This window comes from Alosa sapidissima, chromosome 8 (assembly GCF_018492685.1).
Source record: "Alosa sapidissima isolate fAloSap1 chromosome 8, fAloSap1.pri, whole genome shotgun sequence".
Taxonomy (NCBI): Eukaryota; Metazoa; Chordata; class Actinopteri; order Clupeiformes; family Clupeidae; genus Alosa; species Alosa sapidissima.
The window spans coordinates 2,657,873-2,685,075 of NC_055964.1; the positions used below are offsets into that span (position 1 = coordinate 2,657,873).

Genomic DNA, 27,203 nt, shown 5'->3' on the forward strand with positions numbered 1-27,203 from the left:
GTGCCGTGTCTCCTCATTAGAAAGTCTCTGGTTATACTATAGTAAATCTATCTGAAATCTGAAATATCTTGAACACAATTTAAATCTCTGTCTATCTTCAGATTTCTGTGTTAATAGTTTTGTCAAGATTATGTTGTAATGTGTTTCAGGCCCAAGATGTTGAGAAGCTGGGGACTCATCGGTGGAATAGTGGCAGCCATGGCAGCTGGTGTTTATGTATTGTGGGGACCTATTTCAGACAAAAAGAAGATGAGAAAAGGTATTCTTATTTCCGTTATGTGGAGCAAAATGAGTCAAAGGTGGTGTAGTTGTTAACAGTTTGACTACACATTTTGTACTCATGTAGACACCAAATTATAATATTAGGCTATGAGAGACTAGGCTTAGTATTAGGGGTGCAATGGATCACAAAGCTCATGTTTCTATCTATTATATCTATGGATCATAAATGGCCACAGTAACAAAGAGGAATTACTGAAGAACTTGTAGTTAATGGACCTTTCCGCTTTTGAGCGTTTTTTCCCGCCCACTTAGTTACTGTTGTTAAGGTCCCACAGGCTTTTGCATTGGTAATGTTAAACTTAATGTAGGGAGAACCAGAGAACCAGTATTTAACAGTTATATATGGTTATTTGCATAAATATCAAGGTGTACCGCTAGCAGGGCATTGATTTTAAGCTTACAATTAGAATCTTTGAACTAAAAAACAAGTGAATTTGTCTCAACGCAGCCAGGCATGACACCACAACTAACGTTATCCCACACAAATCACATTCTGATCCTCCTAACCATGCTATAAACCGCATCATGTTAACTTGCTGTTTCTATTGTTTACCCATCTATGCCGGTTTAAACAAGATTTAAGGGCAGCCGTGGCCTACTGGTTAGCGCTTCGGACTTGGAACCGGAGGGTGACCGGTTCGAACCCCAACCAGTAGGCACGGCTGAAGTGCCCTTGAGCAAGGCACCTAAGGGCTTCTACATACTCTACGCACCCGACCGGTAGCGCGACAACGTGACGTCAAAATGACGTAGATCTTGCTGGCGCGCCAGGATTGAAGCCAGGTAGCGTGAGGTAGCGTACCACTCATTTTTTTTTTTCAGACGAGCGCGACAAGGCGGAAACAGGAAGATGGACTAGTTCGAGGGCAAGCGAGAGTTGCAGTGTTTTGTTACAGTTGTGAATTTTTAATAGTTTGCTGGATAAGTTAACAAAGTTACCAGTGAGAGTTGCAACACATGGAATTAAGAGGAAAGAATAGAAACGATTTATTTTCAAACAAAGGATATCTATTAAGGCCTGAACAAAATCTCTTTCAACTTCAGGAAATTACACAAACTCAGCCAGCTGCTAGCTAGCTAGACAGCTAACTAAACTGTTTAAATTATTAAAATTTCCCTCGGGATGACTAAAGTATCTATCTATATATCCATCTATCTATCTATCTATCTATCTACCTGTGCACACACCTTGGAAACTAGATGATAATGATGATGGTAGTTGTGAATAGTAGCAACCAAAGTCTGAAGTACCATCACAGAGGCTAGCTAGGTAGCTACTAGTGTTTCTTACTGCAGCTTCTTCAGCTGTGTAACGTAGTTAGCGTTAGTCTTTTCACAACAGCGACACCTCTGTTCAGGAGAATATTGCAACTAGTGTCGCGACCACCACGCGCGAGTATAAATGGTTACGGCGTTTCTGTGACGTCACATTGTCGCGCTACTGGTCGGGTGCGTCGAGTATGTGGGACGTTTAACCCCTCACTGCTCCCCGAGCGCCGCTGTTGTCGCAGGCAGCTCACTGTGCCGCGGTTAGTGTGTGCTTCACCTCACTGTGTGTTCACTGTGTGTTGAGTGTGTTTCACTAATTCACGGATTGGGATAAATGCAGTGACCAAATTTCCCTCACGGGATCAAAAGAGTATATATACTTATACTATACATCAATGTAAAGGTAATGATGTAGGCTACCGTGATTGTTGAAGTGTAGCAGTTTATTTCAAGAAACAATTAGCATGTTAGCCATGGTATTTTACACAAGTTTATGACCATATAATCTCGAGACTACACAACCTCATTGTACGTGAACTGCCTAATATAATAGCTGTTTATATCAGAACCATGTCAGTGTTTCCCACAGGATTGGATTCGATTTGTGGGGGGGGGGGGGGGGTGGTTAAGATTGTCTTGGTAGTGTATAGGTCTAATTGAGTGCCTGTCACTTTAAGACGTTCGTGAGGGAACCCTTGCAATTGTAACAGTTAAAAGGCTGCTGATGTGTGGATGTAATTCATAACTTTTTCTACATAGTTAGTTAAAATAATGGTTCGTACTTCTCCTTGGGACAAGCACTTTTGAGTCTTGGAAAACACTTTACCATTTACATCGGGATTTTGAAAACATTCAGTGTCAGAGTCAATAAAATGACCCCTGCATGAGTAACGAAATTGACAAGCAGCTGTAGCTGTAAGCTAAACTCAACATCCAAACAGTATTCTAACGCTAGCTTTAAGATACTGCTTGATTGCATAACTTGACTTAGTCTCCCCAATGTCTTATGTTGTGATAAGACATTAGCAGAGTTAACTTTAATGCAGCAGTTTTGAACAAATTTGCGCAGCATGTTCACGATGCTAAGCGGATTTAATAGCAATTTAGCCCGCCGTCTTCTATGCAATGCTTCTATGTGGCAACAACAATCCTTCAACAATCGTGAATGTTTTGTTAAATGCAGAGGAGGGGCAGCGGGCTCGTTACGAGAGAGAGCGGGGCAAGAAAAGGCTGCGTGCGTAAAGCGCAGCTCAATGAAAAGATTTTATCTTGTATTTAATTTAAATAGTACAACATAGAACATTAATGTGTGGCGGCCAGTTTTGATTTTGTTGCGCCCCGCCACAGATTAGTCAATGTATGGGAAACACTGCATGTCTTCAGGCTACCAGTGAAATGTATTGCAATTCCAGTAACGTTAACATAACATGATAACGTTCATTTTAAGGTTAAGCTTGCATCAGAATACTAACTAGATGTACCGCAGAGCGGTACAAAATATGACCGCCGCCCAGTCCAGCACATTTTTTCCACAAAAATAAATCACGCTGAAAGGCCTATATGATTCTAACTGTCTCACTAAATTGCATTATCCACACTCAATTCCCACTGGTATCTGCTAGACAACAAGTACCAAAACATGATTAGTTCATAGATTTCAGATGTAAAATTAATTTTATACAACCCTACCCCCATCTTGCCTGTTCATAATTCTGAGAAATTCTTGTGTGCATGTGTGCGTGTACATGTTTATGTTTATGTTTATGTGTGTGTGTGTGCGTGCTTGTGTGTGTGTGCCTGCGTATGTGCCTGTGTTTGTGCATGTGCATGCATGCGTACATATGTCTACTGTGTGAGTGTGTCATACGTAGGATTACTGTGAATGTATGTGTGTGCGTGTGTATCTGTTTATGCACATGTGTGCACATGGAATGGGTTAAGATGACCCGGTTGACTACGGTTCTCAAGATATTCACAGAAAACTGTGTCTGCCCTACCCTCCTTTCGGGGGGTCCAGTCCAGTGGGGGGGGGGGGGGGCTACAGATCAAAATGAAAAACGATGGTTCCATGCTATCCATGTGGGGTTACATGCCCACCAAGTTTCGTGTACCCCGGTCTTTCAGTGTCCCGGGAATCCTTGTTGGTGTACGGTCACTAAATGTACACATAAATTATTTTATTGTAAGGCCCCCCATGAACAAAAGTCCACGAAACTTGGCATGCATTCGGAGGGTGTCATAATGATCCTACATTTTCAATTTCGTGCAGTTTTGACCATGTCAGCCAGAGATATTCCGATGAAAACACCTAATTTTTTGCTTTTTAATTTTTAACTAGGTGGCGCTATACATGAAAAGTGGTAATGGGATAGGTTGACATGTCCCCTTAAGACCAACATACAAAAAAAAGGTGGACCTCCTAGGCCCTACGGTTCTCGAGATATTCACAGAAAACTGTCTCCGGCCACCTATAGGCCAGTTGGTGTATAGTAACATAAATTAATTTATTGTGTGGCCCCCCATGAACGGAATTCCATGAAACTTGGCGTGCATTCAGAGGGTGTCATAATGATCCTACACTTCCAATTTCGTGCAGTTTTGACTATGTTGGGTCACAGACACCTGCGATTGCAACACCTCATTTTTACTTTTTTGTGTTTAACTAGGTGGCGCTATACATGAAATGAATGGTTATGGAATGGGTTGACATGGCCCCTTGAGATCAACATACGAAAAAAAAATGGTCCTCCTAAACCCTACGGTTCTTGAGATATTCACAGAAAACTGTGTCTGCCCTACCCTCCTTTCGGGGGGTCCAGTCCAGCGGGGGGGCTACAGATCAAAAAACGAAAAACGATGGTTCCATGCTATCCATGTGGGGCTACAAGTTTCGTGTACCCCGGTCTTACAGTGTCCCGGGAATCCTTGACGGAAATTTGGAGATGCGAAAAAGAGAAGAAAAAAAAATCTGACTAAACCTATATGACCGCCGCTTCGCTGCGCGGCGGTCATAATAAGTCTTTTTACCTTAATAGCATGCTTTATTTGAGTGTTAACAGTTGATTTTCCAGCGCCAATCAGCAAATAAAATGGCCACTTCAGATTCCATTAATCCTTTGCTTAACTTACTCTGCTGTAGGTTGTAAGCTTAGCTAAATAATTTCAATTTTTCAATTTAATTTCACTTATAATAATAATAATAATAATAATATTTATTTATATAGCATAATTCAAGCATTGAGCACAAAGTGCTTACAGACAAACATGAAGAGCATTTTTTTCTATGCACAAAGTGCAACAAAAGTGCTTCACACACAAGACCCAAACAAACAAATAACAAAAATGCCTAATAGAGCGGCGTAATCGCCAGCGTACCCGTCACACGTGAAACATACAACATGTGAAACATTCAAGACGGATAACAAACAAACAAACAAAAACAAATAATAAAATAAATAAGACATTTTAAAAAGAAAACTCATGTTAACTTAGTCCAGTTGGTTGCATCTAGTTAACCGGCTGAATAGTCCAAGGGCAATGATGAAGGCACACAGCTGAGTCCAACCCGGAGGATTTAACGTTTTCCTGGCAGTCTGGAGAGCACTTTAAGCAATGAACAGTCTGAAGTCGTAGGTGATCCTACAGATCAGCAACTCGGTGAACATTGACAGCGACTTTGTTGTTCAGTGAGATCGCTGTCGTCAGAGTTCTTCAAACTTCCTTCTAATGTTAACATTAGCCTACTCAATCCAGACTCCAGGCAGCAGAGCATGGCAGCTCACAGGTCAATCCAGTGGTCGCGGCAGCGGAGAAATCCCTTTCCGAAGCGCAGCACCGTTCACGGAGGGAGTACACCAGAGGCCCAGGACAAAAGCCAACGCCAACGTTAGCCATGGCTAGGTCCTTAGGCCAATGGACTTTAATGTTAAGTTAACTTAACGTCACAGCATCAACAGACTTGTCAGCAAATAAAGGACTAAGAATAACACAAAAACTACCCAAAAATAACGCAAATAAAGAGAGAATACAATTAACTAGACAAAAAATACAAAAAAATAAACAGAACATTACATAAAATTACGAACATTACATAAAAACAAACAAAAACATGATGCCAGACGGAGCGGCATGTCTCGCCAGCGTCCCCGTAACCTAGCAACTACTTATAGAGCGCTTATTCTCAATCGGTAAGGATAAGGACTTCCTTATCTTTGAAATGTTCCTTAAATGGTAAAATTAAGTTTTGGTGATCTGTTTTATGTGATTATTTAGTGATATTGCCCACCTGCGACTGATATCTACACTCACCACCACAGCCACTGTTTGTTTGTGGGACAAAAGGAGGAGCTTCAGGAAAATTGGACAATTTGATTGGTTTTTAGATTATTTCTTTATTGACAGACCAGAAAGGTCCATTGTTGGTATTTGTGGCGGCCAGCAACAAGGGCTTGCGCTTTGAAGGATTATGTTGCTGATTATTATAATTATTATTATTATTATTATTATTATTAACTTTATTTGTTATAGAGGGACAGTGTACACTAATTGATATTTTACAAAGAAAATGTAAATGCACCCAATTATAGCCAAAAGGCTACTTTCCATTGGTAGTCCCCCTGCCAGAAGGAGCATAGCAAAATTACCTATTAATTAAAAGAATAAATTACAGCAAAAAAGCAAACAAAACCAAAATAAAACAATTACAATATATATAAAAATACCCCCCCCACACACACACACACACTCCAACAATCATACTCTTCTAATCTCATACACTAATGCTGACAGACTTGGTTGTCTATCAGCCATTTCTTTAATTTTAATTTTAATTAACTATAAGAACTGGACTCTCTTATGTTTTGTGGGATTGTATTCCACTCACCAGCTGCTTTATAAGTGAAAACTGATTGACCCAAAAGTTGATTTCTTGTAAGGCACTGCACAATCACCTCTAGCAGCCCCTTTAGTAGCACTGGTTACAGATGATCTAAATTGCAGTAGGCTGCAGAGTGGTAGTGGAGCTAAGCTGTGTCGGATTTTTATACAAAACAATTTTTAAACATAACAAGATTGTTCCAACTTAGAAGCCTATATTTGTTAAGTATTGGACAGTGATGAAAAGATCTTGGTTTTTTATCTAAAATCTTGACAGCTTGTTTATATAAAGATATTATTGGCTTTAATGTCATGGAGTTTGCAGTGGCCTATGTTGGTACACAGTAATTAATATGTGACATTATAAGAGAGAACATGTACATTTTTGCAGCCTCTGTTGACATATGATTTCTAAGATGTCTAAAATTTGTGATTCTACTCACCTTTTTAACATGCTGCTTGAAAGTCAGGTTACTGTCCAAAATAATGCCTAAATATTTATATTCATTTACAATTTGAATTCTCTGCCCTGAAATGAAAACATCAGGCTCTGTATAAGATTTTTTTGTTTTAGCAAAGAACATGGCTACAGTTTTAGAAGTGTTGAGTTCTAAATGACAATTATTCAACCAATTTGAAACATTAATCATAACTGCTGTACTGCAAGCTCAGAATGATTTTTACCTTTAATAAAAATGACAGTATCATCTGCATAAGGATCTCACTGCCTTGGCACACAGATGGAAGGTCATTTATATTGACTGAAAAGAATTGGACCCAAAATTGAGCCTTGGGGTACCCCTGTTACAAGATCTTTAAAGGAGGATCTTGTATTTTGTATTTTAACACATTGAGAGCGGTTAGTAAGGTATGATTTAAACCAGTTAGATGTATACTGAGAAAAATTAAACTGAACAAATTTTGACTGAAGAATATTATGATTAACTGTATCAAAAGCTTTTCGTAAATCCAAAAATATCGCCCCAACCACACCCCCTCTGTCTATTAAAGACTTAACTCTTTCAATAAAATAAACAATTGCCGTTTCTGTTGAGTGGTGTGCCCTAAATCCATGTTGCATCGGATGTAGGAGTTGGCTAGAATTTAGATGAAGAATTAGTTGGTCCGCCACTAACTTTTCTATGACTTTGGACATAACAGGGAGAATACTTATTGGTCTATAATTTGAAACTAACTGCGGGTCATCATTCTTAAAAATAGGAACAACAACTGCAGGCTTCCAATATTGGGAGAAGCTCCCTCGACCCTGAGTCAGAGAAATATTTACAATATGCGTGATTGGTTTAATCAATGAACCTGCACGCTCCCTAATCATAGCATAGTCCATTTCATAAACATCTTTTGAAGATTTAGGTTTGAGTTAATCAATCACTTTTAATACTTGCGCTTCAGAGACTCTTTCAAAATTAAAAATGGGTCCTGGTATTAGTTCCTTGATATCATATTGCTGGTGCAAGGAAAAACTGTAGGCAATAGTAGCTACCGAATCTACAAAATAATGATTTAATTCTTCAGCTACATCCATTGCCTCATTTGTTGTGCGCCATTAATTCTCAGTTCGATCTGTTTTCTAGCATTGTTTTGTCCAGATAGTTTCTTTATTTGCTGCCATGTCATTTTAGAGTTTCACTTATTATTTACTATTATCTCAAGGAAGTAATTTGCCTTGGCTTTTCTAAATTCTTTTGTCACCTTATTCCTTATTGATGTAAATTTAAGCCTGTCAGTTGTCAATTTAGACTTCAGTGATGCTTTTAGGATCTGATCTCGTTCTTTCATCATTTGAAGTATACTTTCATCCATGGAAGGGAAGCCCTTTTGTTTTTATTTCTAGACATTTTTGAAAATTCTTTAATAAGTTTATGCAGTTTATCCACAAAATACTGGCTAGTAAAGTCCAGATTATCTGATTTCATTAATTCATCCCATTTTATATTCTGCACATCATTTTTAAAATCTTCCATTTTATTCTTTGGTATCTTCATATAATCCATGCTCTGTGCAGAAACGGAGCCTTTCTTTCCATTTACTTTTCTAGCCGTTAGTATCAGATTATGATCAGAGAGTCCAGTTATAAAGTTATAAGATTTAATTATTCTTTCAGGTTTATTGCTAAAAGCTTTGGCATTTAGATGCGGTTTTGATTGTTTTCATACTGTGACGTTTAAAGGTTAACGCTACTTGCCAACCTGGATATACGAAAGTGGACAGTAGCGTAAAACTGCCATACCCAAAATGTTGGTGATTTGGTTTACCGAGTTTACTCCGTTCTTGGGAGAAACATTGATTAGAATACGGTCCTGAATCAACTACAGTGGGTCCCAGTTAAGTGTGGACGGGTTCCTTCATGAATCACGCACCCCATTTTCTCAGCAGAAATGGCACAAACTGCAGTTGGCACAAACAACCACAAGGTGTCACTTGGGAGTTCTGCCACTACTATTTTTGATGCGACTTGACTTACTGCTTCCATGACGCAGCAGGGGCACGGGAACTTAAATTGATCACGGTAGTTTAAGCTTACACTTGACAAAACATTCTAATATGAAAATGTAGATGCAATTGTTGTAAAATGGTGCAGCTCCTTTAAGAAAGCACCGTGCGCAGGGATGGAGAGAGAGAAAGCGAGAGGGGATATGTGCGTTAGATGCGTGTGGAAAAAGTATGTGCTGTTGAGACTGGAGCGAGTCATATTCAAAATAATGCAAAAAATAAATCCGCAGATAAAACCAATTATCCTCATTCATTGCAACCTCAGCATGCCTGCTTGCCGACGTTCAAACGAAAAAGATATCAAAGCACCTTTTGCGTTTGAATGTAGCACAAACAGCTGGACAAATGATTTAGCTAATTGATTATAGCCTGTACACCAGCAATTGTTAAACATTTACCTGTACAAGTACATTGACAGTAGCCCAGCCTAACAGCATGTTGTAGGCCTACTGTAAAAATTTCACTTAAATTGCAACCGCAATATGCCTGCTTGTCGACGTTCAAACGACAACGAAAAAGATATCAAAGCAACAAGAGGGTTGAGTCTGAATGACACTGAGTTTTAGACACTGAGTTTTTGAAGTTAAGAAATATTTTCGTATAAAAAAATGGTCATTCTTCAATCTCCTTCACTGACGCTTATGGAAAAGGCTTAACATCCCAAAACAACGATCAATGATCATCAAATTTCTCTCTCATATTGCTCCTCATAACCATCTATGAAAAAGTGTTTTTTCTTTTCTTTTTGAGCACGTCCGAATCCCAGGACATAACGCACTGGACCTTATAATAGGCTCGAGATATAATTCCAAAGGGGGCAGATAGGGGCCACTGCACTTAAAACTCATGAAGCTTCCCGAACTTTGAAATTGCGATCAGTGACTGGCATCGGGTGAACGAAGCTTTTCGAAGTTGAACAGGCTATTAAAAACTATTTGCGCACCTCCATGTCACCGGAGAGACTGCATCCCTTCTATGAAAAAGACATTAGGCTACCTGCAAACTGGCCTATGATTTCATTGCTGAGTTTGCGGCAAAGCAAGAAAATGTTTTTTTCCTGAGTCAGGATATGGCGAGTCAGTGTCATTTATTTGTCCAATGTTAGCCTATAGATACAGACCAGTACATCTTATCAATAGTTTGAATGTCGTGTGTGTTTCTGCTCATTGACAAATACCGTTCAGCACAATGATTCATGCCCAATTAATTCCCCCTGTTAAAGTGTTCGCCTTTGTTACACTATTTGGTTTCGTGATGTAGCCTATGATAAACACCATATGGCCAAATATGTGACTCAGCTAATGTTATGTTATTTCCCCTCTTAAAGACAAGCTGGTGTAGCTTATTAGACTAGGCTACTATTAAAATACACCGACGGTAGCCTTGGCTGTGTGTAAAGTAAGCTATCGCATGATTTCATGCACATAAGTGAAAAGGGCCTTGCATCTGTCAAGTTCGCACAGGGCATCGCACCCCCTTGCGACGGCCCTGCAGCTCCTCCTAAGACAGCGAGGAAAAAGTTAAAATACGCGATAAACCCGGGAAAAGTTGACAGGTTTGTTTCGGTACCGGTGATTATTTGTGAAATTGTGCAAACGACAGCCTTTTCAAGGCATTTCAAGGAAGGAGTCGTAGCATGCAAGCTCCCAAATTGACCCAGTAGCCTAACGGTACCGATCCACTTGCACGACACGTCATACGCATGGGGTCGCGCTGCCTCCCCTCGTTCAGTTGTGTGGGGGCGTTTTTGTTTAAAATGTCAGTTACCAGCTCATACTCAGTTCGTTTTAACGTATCTTAAGTGTTTTTCCACAAATGGACCACAATTTTAGGCATGTACTTAACAGTATACAACACATTAATAGCCTAAACAAACTATGCAAGCCATTTCGAAATCCTGTTTTATTTAACCCTTAAAGGAGTACCGTCACACTGGTGTGACGGGAATGTTGGGAAATGAACGTTCTAAAGAATATCTGGGTTCATTGAATTCAACATAGAATTTTAGAACCTTCAATTGTTGCGGAACTTAGAATGTTCAAAAACCTACACCTTTAAGGGTTAAACTACTCAATGCAATCTCAAATCCTCACCAGAAACACCAACAGTCAATATATTCATCCAAATCCTAGTTTAATTTGTTTTATGGCCTACTGGGTGGTCGTGGAAGAGATCGTTAAAACATTATTTGTCTTGTAAGCAGAACCAAAGTTTCACAGGCACTGTTGTGGTAGTACAAAGGACCTACAACCTCGTGCTTTCATTTGATAGCCGCCTCGCGTTCAACGGATTCGCCTATTTCACGCCGCCATTTTGAATATCGATAAGCCGTAAACTCATTTCCGGTTAACAATGTCTTATGGAGAAACTAAGGTTATCGGAGCTATCTACAAGTTTACAAGGAATTTGCGGCATCTGCCAAATATTAATCTGTCACAGATGGTAGATATTGTGGAACATCACACGAAAACTAAGTGATCCAAACTGGATCGGGGATGTAAATTGTTCCATGAACAATTTATATACAAATATGAAGGTAAAGTCAGTCAGCTAGCTAGATGGCTAATACCAGATAACTAGATGGATAATACTAGATAAGACACAACAGCTTGTAAATGCACTTCAATAAAGCAGTAACAAAATGATCCTGTAGCCTACTTCTACTAAACCCTCAGAATTGGATTGTAGATATAGATTGTTCCATGAACAGTTTATGTTTTGTGAAGGTAATGTTGATGTCAGCTAGCTAGGTGGCTAACGTCAGATCCAAACAGCTTGTAAATGCACTTCAATAAAGCTGTGTAAAGAAATGATCCAGTATTTTATTTTGAAATTATTACGTGCATGTTGTTGTTGTATAATGTCCAACGTAGTAGGCCTAGATGGTAGTGTCGTTGTGAGATGTCGTTGTGCTACCAATCTCTTAGAAAAAACGAGGAGCCGCACAAACGAGGTGTAGTGAACATTGAATCTGTCAGGGGCAAAAGGAACAAGTACGTCAAAATAGCTATTGTTTACAACAGTCTTTTTGAAGGGGGTGCGTTGGCCAAATAATATTAAAAAGATGCAACACTGGTTTGTCAACAAAAACGTTGTCTAGAGTATGCATCAATTATTGACAAACAAACGCTACCTACCCTGTTTTTCGTGCTAAACGTCACTGAAGCCTAGTTGATTGAAGGATGACATCTTACTTGCAACAGTGTCGATGCCTGAGACCTGGGCGATGTTTGAGCATCTTGCAATGTTAATAACAAATGCACCTTCCTGTGTAGACTACAGTAAGGAGCCTAACTTGTGAAAGTTAGGTGTGTTTTATGGGGAAATGTTTTGGATATCATACAAATGATGGTTATATGAAGGACAGATATACACACGAGGCATTTAATCAATTATACACCAGCTTGGCTTTTTATGTAAGATTGCCTTTTATGTAGGTACATTGCAGTCACTGACACCAAGTCAGACATTTCCGTGTAGAGGAGAGGATTTGGTGAGACGAGTCCTTCATTGAAGTTCTGAAAGACAAATTAGATATTTTTTATCATTCCACATTTATGGACGTATTTCTTCAATAGTGTGTGTGTGTGTATGTGCATGTGTGCGTGCTTTGTTCAATTTTCAATTTGTCTGTTTTACAATTATTCTGTTGATCAGCATGTGGGTGTGCATGTGTGTGTGACATATTTCTCGATGTATTTTCTTGATTTTGGATTCAGTGATAATTACTAACAACTTAGCATGTGGGAGTGCGTGCGTGCGTATGCATATAGAAGAGCAGGGAAGTGAAAATACTCACGTGACAACACCAGCACCTCCAGTTCCACTATCCTCGTGTGAGCTGCATCCTATGCACCTACTGTACCTGATGCAAACAAATAGACAAGTAGAGAAAAAGTAGAGAAATAATGAAACAGATCACAGCACCTCTTTAAACTCAGTCCATATCAAGAATAGCTTATTTTCCTGATGCTGACATCCTGCTAACCGTAAACAACAATACTTATTAATTATTACAGTACACTACAATTACTGTAGTGTGCAATGATGACATACTGTAGTAAGTTATGAGTGCTGTGACACAAAATAACATCACAATAATCTGTGTTTCAGTAAAAGGTGTATGAAATATAAATGTATGAAATAATCTCTTGTTTAGTTTAAAACAGACACACTAACACAATTTGCTGTCTAAACCTAGCTAACATTACTATCTATATCTTTGCTTTGTTACCTAGGGCTATTGGCTCTGTGCAGCACTATAGAGACAAACTCCACGTAGTGCACGTATGCGGGTGGAAGCTAAAATCACGTAAATATCTACTTGAAACAGAGCAGACTGGCACACAGCAGTGCTCCTTGGAGCTGCCCACGTGTTTAAGAAGCGTAAAACACTTACAGCAGCTGAAGCATTCATCTTTAGGTGCTTTTTAAAAGCGATTACAACGAGCGAGAAACGTGTGCCGTTCACCCACCATAACACAAACACGAAGTTCGTCTTTCATACATTGCCGTAGGCTGGTGTATTTAGGAAAAAGGTGGAAGCTAAATTTGTGTTTAATATCAACTTGAAACCGAGCAGACTGGCACACATCAGTGCTAATCAGTCACCCATGGTTTTAAGAAGCTTAACACTTGCACATTGTAATGTTATTTCTTACGTTTTTGGTACAATTTAAGTACTCATTATCTAGTGCACAGAGCCAGTAAAATCCTCCAAATAAACATAATGTATATGCAAATGTACACCTGGCTATTTATCTCCTTGCCAGTTCATCTACTCAGATCAAATCTTACCAGGGGATGGTCGTGCGTCGTAGTCGTGGTCCGTAGCTAAGCTAGCAACATCAACATCTTCATTTCCACAAGGTTGTTGGACTTCATTAACATCAAACCCCAGTCTCTCAGTTGTCCTCTCAAAAACAGACTTCCTGGCTTGGGTTGTGTCAGAGACCCATGAAAAAACAAAAGGTACCGCGTCTTGTTTAACTCTGGTTTGTTAAAACCACTAGGTGTTTTGTACAGGTCACTGCTATGGAAATGCATACTAGAAACGACTATTAGAGACGTTAAACAGTGGGCCTTCCTCTCTCCTGATGGCTTGAATCCATTTTCTTCTACGGTCCACATTGCGGGGAAAATTATGAAAGCTCAAATATGGTTGTTGTTATCTGCTGTTGGTACACAGAGGTACATAATACCGCCTTGTGCAAATCATCTGTGCTATTGCCATTCACCGTGAATGGTATTCCGCATGACCGGAAGTAGCGATCCGTCTTAACATAGCAAAACGGAAGAGACGCCATTTTTAGATGTGAGAGGCTAATTCATTTGCATAAAGATGGGCTTCGCCCAGCTTTTTGACGCGCGACATATTTTCAAATGCAGCGCTGCCTTCCCGGAATGCTTTGCGGGCGCGTTAAAGTCGCTTGACGTCACCCACGGGACTAGAGTGGAATGAGACGCGACAAAATGAAGTGTCGTGCAAGTGGATCGGTACCGTAAGGCATCAATAAATTGTTGGGACTGGGGAGGGTCATGCGTTTTTTCTCAATCACTTTGGAGGGTCATAGAAAATGTTCTTGCTGGCGAGGGAACAGGGAGGGTCACGTCTTTTTTGACTAACGTTCCCAAAACTCCTCCGGTAGCCCCTTAAATAAATAACGAACAGTCCCTAATTGATTAATAGCCTGTAGCCTACCAGCAATTGTTGAACATTGACCTGTACAGGACATTGACAGTAGCCCAGCCTAACAAGCAAATGTTGCAAAAGACATCAAAAGACGCAATTAATCAGAAATAAATAATGTAATCTGCATCGCTTTATTAACAAACTGCAAGCAACAAGAGGATTGAGTTCAATGTGAGGCCAAACCCAAGAGCAGAGCCTATCTGTTAAGGCAGTCAATGGGCTATATGGTAACGAGCTGTGTGTGCCTGGAAAGACGATAGATGACGGCTCTGGTCATCCCATACCCTCCCCCCACTTCCTGTAGCCTACCATTATTAAGGCCTGCGGGGAGTAGGCCTAGCCTAAGGCCTAGTCCACGCGTACCAAACCGATCTTTTTTTCCTCTGTCTTCCCTGGAATCGTATCAAGAATATTTGCGTCCAAACGGATCCATCTCAACACGACTCAACACGTTACTTCCAGTGTTGGGAGTAATGCGTTACAAAAGTAATGTAATTACTGTAATATATTGCTGTTTGCGGTAACGCGGTAATGTAAGGCATTACAAAAAAAATTGGTACAAAACTTCAGTAACGCGCGTTACAATGCATTTTAACCAAAAATTAAGCAGTGTTTTGTTTTGATACATATTCGCAAACACCACCGCGAGAACAACAGGAGAAAAAATCCGCGCAAAATAGTAGAACGTTATCTCCTGATACTGGTTGAAGATGACTGTGGCTGCAGCGGACTCTATTTGCGGGATGGACATAAGCCTACGCTCAGAGACAAGGATATGAAGAACATAATAGTTCTTCACTTTGTGCGAAACCGAAAGATCTCACTATGCCTCGCGAAATAGCACAAGTCATTTAATGAAACATCTAAAGTGGTGCCACGCTAATCTTTTTGATTCTTGATTAAACACAAACTTCTAGTGCATGTCAGCTTTGTGCTGTGAACTTGAATTCACAATTGAACTTAAAGAGAATAAAGGGATAGAAATGCAGAAAAAAGATTGTGTAGCCTGGCAGTGCCACCGCTCGTGCATATTATTGTTAATATTGTGCTATCAATGTAACTCAACAAACAAGGCTTGTAAACAAGAGCTGGCAAAAAGGCATTATGAGAACGTAAAGATCAATGCTCTTAAAGTGACAGTGCACCATTTATAAGAAAACAGCATGAATGTTTAAAAACACAGTAATGGTCTGTAAATAATATACCTTTTATTTTACTTTAGGTTTTTGAGTTATCATTTAAATGTCACTCACTCAAAACCACTCACTTAGGGCACCACAATGGTCAGTAGGCCATTTATATCACAATTTACCAGACTTTGACCTTTTGTCGGTTTTTAACAAAATTCTGACTATGATTGAGCGTAATAAACTGCATTTCGAATGGCAAATCCATATTTCCAGATATTTTGGTGAAAGTAACTTAAAAGTAATGCAATAGTAGTGTAATGCCTTACAATTCAGAGACAGTAATATTATAATGTAACAAATTACTTTGAAATGACAGTAATAAGTAATGCATAATACGTTTCGATTTTGAAGTAACTTGCCCAACACTGGTTACTTCATACCCCAGGCCTCATAAGTGCAAGGAAACCAGAATTGTTTGTGTGGACTGATGATGAACTGTCAACTGTAGTCAACTGTAAAACTAATAAACTTTTTTTTACGGTTTGTGAAGGGTGCAGACCCGTCCTTTATTTGGCTAACGCAGGTAGGCCTACTAATCACCTTTACTTTCTTTGGTTGTAGGATAGTCCGTGATTCACATTAGTTTTGGCTATCACCGCAATTAGGCTACTAAACGCAAGGCTTACCCAAGTTCTAGGCTATTTTGTCGCCACATTTATAATATTGCTATAAAACCTTCGTTAGTAACAGTCAATACGTTTGCCTGCATCAAATTGTGCATTTGCATTCAGTGTGCTACCATCGGCTTAACGTGAGTTCTAAGCGTCTTTGTATACTTATATCTGATTTCACTCGACTGTGAATGCATGTATATATGTTGTAAGACATGTAAAATAAATGAATGACACTGGCACTACGCACAAATGAATGTAGCCTAAACTTACACCGCACTTTCCTAATAACTTAAGTTCTCTCGCGTCACTGACAGTAGCTAGAATGCATAAAAAAAAACACCGGAAAAAACAGTGTTCAGTCCACCAAGTCATAAGCTATCGGCGCTGCGCAGCACCAGTTGTGATATTTATCTTACGGAGTGTAATCGTAGGTAATGTCATGTATGAAAACTAGTATTGTTAGGCTATACTATAAGTGCAAGTCCAGGGCAGCTGAGGTGTGGCGATGACCTCATCGATACGCAAGCAGGATGTGCGGTTTCGCTGTCTAAACGAATTCAAACGGGCTATGGTTTCAGATTTTTCCACTCTGGGACCAGGTTTCAGAAAAGTGCGGTTTCGGGCAGTGCGTTTACAGGATTCGTTTGGACGCTCGGCCAAGACGAAGCAAAACCTCTGCGTTTAACCTAAAAAGCGTCTCCGTGTGGACAGGCCCTAAAACGACTCGTTGCCGTTTTGGGACATTAAGCTTTTTCACGTTAAGCCCCCCTCCCTCATCCCCTTCTTTCACAAGCAGTGAGTTTCACTAGTCACATGTTTTAACAAGGAACACTTGTTATTGAACTTATAACAGACGTGTGTCGAAAATTTACTTTATTTTCCATACGGAGAAATAACATATGCAGAGTCTAACCAAGGTCAATCTTGGCAAAAAAAAGCCCTCAAACCTGAAAACACATGAGGCAAAAGTGCAAAACATCACAAAACTAACTAAACGCGCATGTTTTTGTATTGCAACCATTTGCAGCCTACAGTTGTAACGGCGCGTTACAAATAACCCCGCTGGGTCACGTTTCTTTTAAGATAAGAAAAACACGTCCATACGGACTGAACATTTGTGGAACACCGTCTCATAGTAATGTGGTTAACTGACCAATGTCCCGATCAACCATCTGCAACTAGGAAAAAAGTCCATGTTACATTTAACCCCGCGTTACTTTGTGCCCCGCGCTCCCCTGCAGCTTTCTGAAGCTGTAGGCCTAACAACACATACCACCTTGACGTGAAAAAGCTTAAGCTTATGTCCCAAAACGGCAACAAGTCGTTTTACTCCCCGTATGCGCTCATTATGAAGAATGTTTAACGTGTCACAAAAACAGCTATCAATTAATTACCAAACGTCTTGCAAAGGAGCAACACCTTGCAAAAAATGATAACAATAGGCCTAGGCCTTTATATGGCTCTGCTCCTGCCCAGATTCAAACTGTCTGAAAGTTGCAGACCTGTTCTGGGAATACGTGCATTAACCCACTCGACCGTCAGACAACGCTATCTGCTTCGAGTAGGCCTACACTGGTTGCTGTGGCAGTCTTGAGTGACCGAATTCGTTTTCCTTTGTCATATGAATGCTGTCATTTTGTTAACATTACTGTTAAGGAGATGCTGTAGGCAAAGGCTATATTTCAACCTCGTTAGTGTAGTAAAAAAAATCAGAACTATTCACGAGGTTTCTGGGCAGCATATTTATGTTCTGTTAGCAAGCGAACTTCTCATGACTGCCGACAAAGTAGCCTACTGCCAGCTGACGAAGCTCTCATTTTAAAACATTACTGAGAGACAGGCAGGCACTGTACAATCAAGAAATCTTGCCACTGAATCCAAAACTATGTTTAACATTATGGACAAAGCTTATAGGCTACAGTGGACTAGCATGTTGCAGGGGCTGCTAAAAACACAGAGAAACAAACTGAAAACTCGGCCAATCACAGCCCTGCGGACTATGCTGCCCCCAAGCGGCTGCAGTTGTACTTACATTTCACCCAGCTGTGTGAATCACCTTGATGGTGAATGAAGTGTCAATTCTTAACTGGGACCCACTGTAATTTTGTTCCAGTATCTACAAACTTTGAAAGCAGACAATAAATTAATAGTGCCAGGAGTATTCCTGAGCCACCTGCACCTAAACTACCTGTTGCGGACATCTTGGCTACTCCCACTCCCTCCCGAAATATCGGATCATAAATGGCCACAGCATACCATGCAAGTTAGCCTTATTCTGATTGGAGTGCTTGCAAAAACGATGACTGCCAAACCACAACAAATGTCTCATCGTGAATGTGTAATTTACTTCTATGGCAACGAGTTCTGAAGATATAATGTTCACTATACACACGTCACAGCATAAGTCATCTTGGTTATCTCTGAGTGGGAAAAAAAATGACTTGAGTACTTTAATACCACTGAAAATGCATTTAATTGAGATGGCTTTCCTTCTCACAGGTTTAGTGCCTGGCTTGTTGAATTTGGGGAATACTTGCTTCCTGAATGCTTTACTTCAAGGCTTGGCATCATGCCCCTCCTTTATAAGATGGCTTCAGGAGTTTTCAGAAAGAGGGCAGGGCAGGCTTGAAAGGGGGCTGTCCACAACTCTGCTGCAGCTGCTCAGAGGTAAGAAAGACTACAAATATAAATGAAACAGAAATCATCTCGTTCTTACTGTACATACTCACACCATTTTAGACTTTTAGACAATAAGTGATAAGTAAGACATACAACCGCTATGTGGAAAGTGAACATGAACTGCTGGGCTGCCAACTTTTCAAAAAACCTTGGAGTATGATTCGGTGGGGCCAACCAAAATTTGGCCACGTACACTAGCCTGGGTTTTCCCATGCTGCCTTACGCGCGCGATTTTATTCATGCTGCTAGGCAGCCTGGATTCCATGGAGCAAATTTTCGCCTCAGTTAGGGGACCAATCACAGAACGGAGGGAGGGCAGCAAGACGATGACGACACACCGAAGCCGCTATGAGCTACGTACAGACCCATTTGATAGACATTCGTAGCACCCAATAAACGGCTCTGGGCATTCGTAAACCTCTTTTCAAATATGAGAAAATGAATGTCTAGTTCCCAGACCCCATCTCAATGAGATGAGGTCTGACGTTAGCCAGGCTACACGTACACAGCACATTTTTGTTTTGGCTCATTAAGCATTATTACAATTCTACAAAAAATGCAAGTATGTATATAGCAAATTATACCATTTACCATATTTTAGTGGTTCTCAGTGTAGGGACCAGGGTCCCAAAGTTAAATTAACATTGGGGTACCAAAGGGATCTACTAGGACCACTGAAATTCTAAAGAATGAGAACCACTTATTTACATAAATTCTAATCCTTACCAAACAAAATAAATTGAAATAAACGTTTTTGGACACCAGAAGGGACTAGTGGCCAAAGACCAAAGGGGTATCCTCAGCCTGAACCTGCGTTGCTCCAATGCTGTGTCATCCTAGGGGGGTCAGGGCATGCTCCCCCAAAAGAAAATGTTGCACATTTAAATGCATCAATCTGGTGCACTTTGAAAAGAAATTCAGAGGCTTGCAGACTTGCTTATTTTTATCTATGGATAAAAATATTTGTGCTGTAGCCTAAACTATTTTGCACTTCAGAATTTTAACCATGTACACACAGGTAGAATAGTTATGATACTGCAATAAATTCACAACCACAAAGCATATTTGCTGAATTTCACAGTTCAGAAATTGTCAAAAATAGTGTGCATTTCAGAACATCTAAGATAAGCCATCTTGGTCATTGTAATCCATCTATACAGTTGTGAGAATAAGTTTACACACCCATGCTAAAGTTGACTAAAAAGAAGAATAAAAAATTCATCTTTTGGAAATCTTAATGGTTATGGTTATGGGATTTGGCAGACGCCTTTGTCCAAAGCGATGCTTAATATAATACTTAATGCCTTCATTTTAAAAAATGAGGAAAAATCCAACCTTTAAGGACACCAATTTTCTTTGTAAATGAATAATGTATCGTGACTAAATACACGTTCTTTCTTAAAATACAGGGGACATAAGTATACACACCCCTATGTTAAATTCTCATAGAGGCAGGCAGATTTTTATTTTTAAAGGCTAGTTATTTCATGGATCCAAGATAAATGCATCCTGAATAAGTTCCTTTGGCCTTTGGAATTAAAATAACCCCACATCATCACATACCCTTCAACATACCTAGAGATTGGCAGCAGCAGCAACTTGGCATGATTGGAAAGCTTAGATTCCGCACGTTCATGTGATATGCTGTGTGATATCTGTGTGACGAGTACTCCGCGAGCAATTTATTTGAACCTGGACTTGAGATTTTACTGGCGCACAGCAGTTCAGTATTGGGGCACGTGCCCCTGTAAAAAGGCCTGGACGCCTTGTCACCCTAGCACACATAAACTCATTTGTCAGTTATTTGACCGACCGAGTTCACACTTCAGCGTGAGAAATCGGGGGTGTGGCGTGAGAGCGTGTGATGCCAATCAAATGAGTGAGTCTCCCGGCCAATGCTTGAGAGTTGGCAGCCCTAGAAATGTTAGACTTGGGCAGAAGCAAATGTGTGTGTATGATAATGAAAGTTGTATTCAGTGAATCAGTACTGTTTTAGTTATGTACACTACTAGTCAAAAGTTTGGACACAGCTACTCATTTGTCCAAACTTTTGACTCGTAGTGTATATAATCTGAAAGTCAGTTAAATAAAAGGTTAAACCCCTAATCTGTAGCTCTGTCCAGCCATAATCCCATAGATGATGATGTTTTGGATGCCGGGTGCCTCCTAGATGTCCTAAGACTCCACAGATGGCATATCAGCTTATTTGAAGAGCAGGTAGGTAATGGAACATTGCTGTGTTAAGATAGTGTTGCACTGTAATATGGTATTATTACTTTTTTCTTCACTGATGTCCCTAACTGTAGCATACTGTATGTATTTGTCTGTGTGAACTGAATTGAAACAGACTCAATGCAAAACAAAGTCATAAATATAGGAATAAATATCAGGTTCAAGCAGCATGAGCAAGGTATATCATAGGGCAGTGGTAGTGTAGGGGTTAAGGAGCAGGGCTAGCGTGCAGTAGCCTGAAGGTTGTAAGTTCAATTACACCGTTGTGCCCTTGACCAAGGCACTTTACCCTAAATTGCTACGGGGACATATAATCCCCTGTAATATAGTTGACATATGTAAATCACTTTGGACAACAGTGTCTGCTAATTTAATAAATGTAATATCTCATGGGCAGAGGTGGAAAGTAACGAAATACATTTACTCACGTTACTGTATTGAGAAGTTTTTCTGTGTACTGTATTTTGTATTGTAAAGTAGTTTATAAAATCGGTATTTTACATTTTACTTGATTAAATTTTGAGTGAATTATTGTACTTCGCTACATCAAAAATCCCATCCGTAAAAAAGTTAAGACTAACGAAAACGGAAAGGAAGAGAAAAAAAAGCGTGCCCTAAACCACTAGCCTAGTGATAATGATCAGCATGTAGGCTAGCCTACAACAGGACATGAATCAAGCTGGCGCCATGCAGTCTTTCTGAAAGTGATGTAGATGGAGCTGGATCACGAGATGCATCAGATTACATGTGTATGTATTTTCCGCTATTTCATTGGGTTGTCTCAGTTCGTTTTAGCTCTAATGATTGCTGAGATAGTCAAGCAAACACCATGGGATTTTGTGTTTTGACGTTTGTGCTCACCTTTCTTTGAAAAGAAGTTTATTAGCAGTTGTTTCCCCTCATTTTAATGTCTCTCTTTTTCCTGTTTTGGCCTTTGTTTTTGGTAACCTGACCACCAGCAGCACAACAATTAGCGGTCCACTAGGCCTAGCGATGCTCAACTAAATAAACAAAAGATAGACTACCTTATGAATCGTGCAGGTGGACTAAACCATTTAGCTCTTTAGCAAGGGAGAGTGAGAGTAACCTTAGACAGTTTTCACTATGTTGTATACAAAATCCAGTCAGTCAAACTTTAAATTTTGTCTGACATTCATTTTGGCATTTAATTTGGAAGTTAAAATATCCAGGTAAAATAAAAATATATGGTGGAAATAAGTATTGAACGCTTAAATGTTTTTTCAGTAATTAGCCTAAACTTCCAGTGAGTCTATTCAAAATTTTCACCACACATTTTATTAACACACATATAAAAAATCCAAACATAAGAGTTATGTGTAATAAAGTGGAATGACACAGGAAAAAAGTATTGAACGTGCCTACTGAAATTTCTTCAATACTTTGTGGAAAAGCCTTTGTTTGTAATGACGGCTTCAAGACATTTCCTGTATGACAAAACTCAGTAGTCGCAGTATCAGGTGTGATTTTGGCCCATTGTTCTAAACAGATTCCAGGGGTCCCTCTTGTGAATCTTGATCCTTAGTTACTTCCAGAACGGCTGCCTTCAAGTCTTTCTGGAGCTTTCTCCGAGTGGTCCTTGGCTCTTGGAATTGAATATCCTTCTGACTCCCTGGTCAGAAATATTGCGAGGAGATCCTGTGCATGGCCGGTTGATGATGCAGTGATGTTCCTTCCACTTTCTGAAGTTTTGAAATGCATCTGTAACCAGTTTCATTGATACTGTATATGTTTTGCAACAATAAGGTTGCAAAGGTCTTGGGAGAGCTTTTTGCTTTTATCCATCATGACATGTTTCTTGTGTGACACCTTGGTAATGAAAAACCTTTTTATAGCCCATCAATATGTAGGCTACTAACCAAGCTTATATTAATTTGAACAGATAGAAAGGATAACTACTCTCTAACTACTTACAGATTCCAGCTCGTTCCTTCCCTTTCCTTGCCTTAGTGCTTTTTCTTAGCGTGTTCAATACTTTTCCCCTGTGTTATTCCACTTCATTACACATGACTCTACTTATGGAGTTGTTTGGATTTTTTATGTGTGAATTACATGAGTTATTACTAATGCCTGGTGAAAATGTTGTGCCCCCCGTATTCCACATTTCAAGGGCCCTCTCCTCCATTGGGGCCCTATACTTCCCACTTCCCCCCCCCCCAGTTCGACGCCCTTTAATCTGCTGAACCTTCTGCTCGTTTCCAAATATAAAAAATCTCTCTGCAACTCAACATTGGCCTGCCTGCCTCAGCTGCCTGTGAAGGGCTTTTCAGTTGTGCTGGATTACTGTTCACTGCAAAGCGACCAAGGATGAGTGCAACTAACTTTGAAAATCAACTACTGCTCAAACTTAAAGGAGAACTCCGGTGATTTTTCACATTTTTGACATTTCTCAACATCACAGAGTACTGTCGGTATGAACAAAACTGAAACAATCGGTTTTACCTAGCTCGAGTTGCTGCAGCTACAGCGCTAGACAGTGGGAGCATGAACATGGCTGCCTTAGCTGCTGGCTGCAGCAACTCGAGCTAGGACCAAAGTCCTTTTAGGCAAGTACCTCCACTCGGCGGCCATATTGCAACGCTTTTTGGGCACTTATCGGGCATCTATTTCGGCAGAAATGCGTGTGCGTAAGGCTTCACGACACCAATCTTGCTTCAGCGACGAGATCACAACAGATGATTGGCACGATGTCTTCACAGCACACCACATGATTGCCTCAATGTATTCACATGTCGATGTTTTGCCGCGGAAGGGTTGTGATATGTATAGACAACCCCATGCATTACTATGGAGGATTTTTTGAGTGCTGTTCTCCTCATTAGAAAGTCTCTGGTAAAACAGGTTGTTTTGGTACCCCCCCCCCCCCCCCAAAACAAAAGTAACTAAGTAACTTTTACTTAAAGTACATTTTAAATGAACTACTTTTTACTTTTACTTGAGTACATTTTCAGATCGGTATTTTAACTTGTACTTGAGTAATATTTCATCAAAGTATTGGTACTTTTACTTGAGTACAATATTTTCATACTTTTTCCACCTCTGCTCATGGGAGAATTGTCAATGATATGACCGGTTCAACAGGTGGACAAAGAATGTTTATGGTTCTTGAAGTACTCATAAAATGCATTGAATTGGGTTTCATAGGAGCATAGTGGGTTTGGTGGGTCAATAAAAAGTCCAAATACAAGCAAAATGTACATTTAACAGATTATTCCACTCATAATCTGTGAAAAGTCCACATGAAATAAAAAAGCTCCATTGCCAACACCTCAGGCAAGGTGCAGGTGAGGCTATAGTAAAGGTGTAGGAACAGGTAAATTGGCATTGTTGTGCTGGTTAACTTACCAGTAATATGTCAGGAGCTACTGTACATTACCATGTTGAATGAAACATAAGGCGTCACTGATATGTTGACAGCTGTCTCACACACACATAACTAAAGATCACTTTTGCCTATTGTGTCTTTTAGAGCTGTAGGGCTATTAGCAGTACTTCATGTGATTTCCTCATACCTCCTAGGATGCTCACGAGCTCTTCCATGTTCTTACTTCCTCACTGGAGGAGGAGCGTGATCCCCAGACCACAGTCATCCATTTGTTTGATATGGAATCTCTGGAGGTAACACACCCACCATCTAAATGTTTCTTCATTGTTTACTTTTCAATCTCTGAAATGTACTCCTCCTGCCCTTTGTCTCTGAAATGTATTTTGTCTCTGAAATGTACTCCTCCTGTAGAGTTCCTCAGAATCAAGAGAAAATAGTTTATCCTGTAGAGGTCGAGGTGAGATTTATTTGGCATAAAGTTTTATTTTGTATTGGGAGGGGTTTTTTGGGCATAAATGAGGTTTATTGCTGATGTCTTGGTAGGACCACTGCATTCCATTCCAAATCTGTGGAGGAACCAGCACCCTTTTCATGGCCGGCTTATGAGTTATATGGCGTGCAAGCATTGCAAACAACAGGTATGCTATTGTGAGGTGTGTTTTAGATGGGATTTTTTATTGGTTTACAGTTAAAGGAGAATTCCGGTGTGATATTGACCTAAAGTGTATTGAAACATGATACCGAGTGTGAACGTATGTCTCATAGCCCATCTCGGCTTGTCCCCTGCACTCCAAAATCTGGCGCTAGTTAGCTACAAGAATATATGCAGGAAAGATGTAATGTGACAATTAGGCGAACTTAAAATACTCAGAAGATGTGAAATGGGATGAAACATGTAAAAGTGAACTTTTTTTTTATTCTATGACCAATTAAACTTCATGGATAGATTTAACATAGTAAAAAAATCTAATTCTATTACACTTTGAGGTGTAACGACCACTCAGTGGTGCGTCACAGATTCACACCTCAAACATGCATTAACTTGTGCTAACACTGTCGTCCAATATCCCGTACTTGAACCACTGCTTGGTTGAATTTCCAATTGATGCATTCTTAAAACCTCAATTCTTTAAAACGTCAACTTTTAGATATGAGCCCACCAATAAAGTAGTTCCAGTTTTTTCATACAACCCCAAAACAGAAAAAGTTGGGACGTTGTGTAAAATGTGAATAAAACAGAATGTAATAATCTGCAAATCTCTTAAAGGAGAATTCCGGTGTGATATTGACCTAAAGTGTATTGAAACATGATACCGAGTGTGAACGTATGTCTCATAGCCCATCTCGGCTTGTCCCCTGCACTCCAAAATCTGGCGCTAGTTAGCCGATGCTACCAACAGCTTTTTCAATAGTGGTGCTTCGGCATCGGGCTAGCCATGCAAATAAATCACTGTTTTACACCCATTTACGAGGCTCAATGGCTCACGATAAGTCGAGCGATCGTAGCATCGGCTAACTAGCGCCAGATTTTGGAGTGCAGGGGACAAGCCGAGATGGGCTATGAGACATACGTTCACACTCGGTATCATGTTTCAATACACTTTAGGTCAATATCACACCGGAATTCTCCTTTAACTTCCTTGATTATCTCTCTGTTTACCAGTATTAGCCTGTATACCTATTTCCTGACTGCTGAATCTTTCATTTCTTTTAATGTTGGTTGGCAGCTCCTTGAATCCATTCAATTGTGTCCATGGGCACCAGAATTTACGGTTAGAGGCGGTGGCGTGCAGATTATCTGGAAGTTTAGTACTTTCCACATAGCAGATATCACACACTGTGCATTTTCATGTTAACTGGCTAAGTCACTATTTACACTGGGCTCTCACCTCTTCAGAGTGTACAAGTTTACATTATATATACTTTTGGACACAGTGGCAGCTCCCCTCTTGCTCCTATCTAAACCTTTGTACGGTTTGCTCATTTTAATGATATTAAAGATTGATAGTATCTTTTCATTGCCTTTAACAGCATGCAGATCTACATTTGTTATAAAGACCTACCGGTATTACCGGTCTTGGGTTGTGAGTTAAGGTTACCTGAGCGTGAGCTGTCATGCTAAATAAAATTTGCACTGAAATCCATTTCCTGATTTATTGCCCTATCCACATTTTTAGGTTTACGTTTGTTTAGCTTTTTAATTGATAATGTTGAAAACCACGCCATGTTTGAGACATGAACTGAGGCTTTGTTAAATTTCACATATCCTACCATTCGATTTAGTGTTTTCTAAATGGTCTCCCCGCTGTATTGACCCTAACTTTCTCCTCATATTCCAATAACGGAAACAAAAGTACTCCTATGAAAATAAAACTGAAACCCTGGTTTCTATACTGTTTCTTTCATTTGCAACAGTTTCTTTGCACTGATTGAGATAAGACACGTGTAGCTTTCTAGATCCAAAAAGGGACCAGTTTGAAAAGGGTTGAAATATCCTATAAATTCCTATAAAT

At 39.9% G+C, this 27,203-nt stretch overlaps 1 protein-coding gene and 1 long non-coding RNA gene across 3 annotated transcripts in view; one reads left to right on the top strand and one right to left on the bottom strand.

Annotated features, from left to right (window-relative positions):
• Positions 1-27,203, top strand: part of usp30 (ubiquitin specific peptidase 30) — a 35,086-nt gene that overhangs the window by 3,600 nt on the left and 4,283 nt on the right. For both annotated transcript variants that reach the window (XM_042101415.1, XM_042101414.1), the window contains exons 2-7: positions 150-259; positions 18,936-19,103; positions 21,229-21,332; positions 24,885-24,983; positions 25,102-25,147; positions 25,234-25,328. In XM_042101415.1, the coding sequence (XP_041957349.1) occupies positions 157-259; positions 18,936-19,103; positions 21,229-21,332; positions 24,885-24,983; positions 25,102-25,147; positions 25,234-25,328 (615 nt within the window). In that variant the 5' untranslated portion in view covers positions 150-156. The remainder of the gene's footprint in view (positions 1-149; positions 260-18,935; positions 19,104-21,228; positions 21,333-24,884; positions 24,984-25,101; positions 25,148-25,233; positions 25,329-27,203) is intronic.
• Positions 12,386-14,209, bottom strand: LOC121715594. The gene is made up of 3 exons (XR_006033640.1): positions 13,738-14,209; positions 12,740-12,796; positions 12,386-12,458 (listed from the first exon to the last, which is right to left on the bottom strand). It is a non-coding gene; the product is annotated as an uncharacterized LOC121715594 (long non-coding RNA).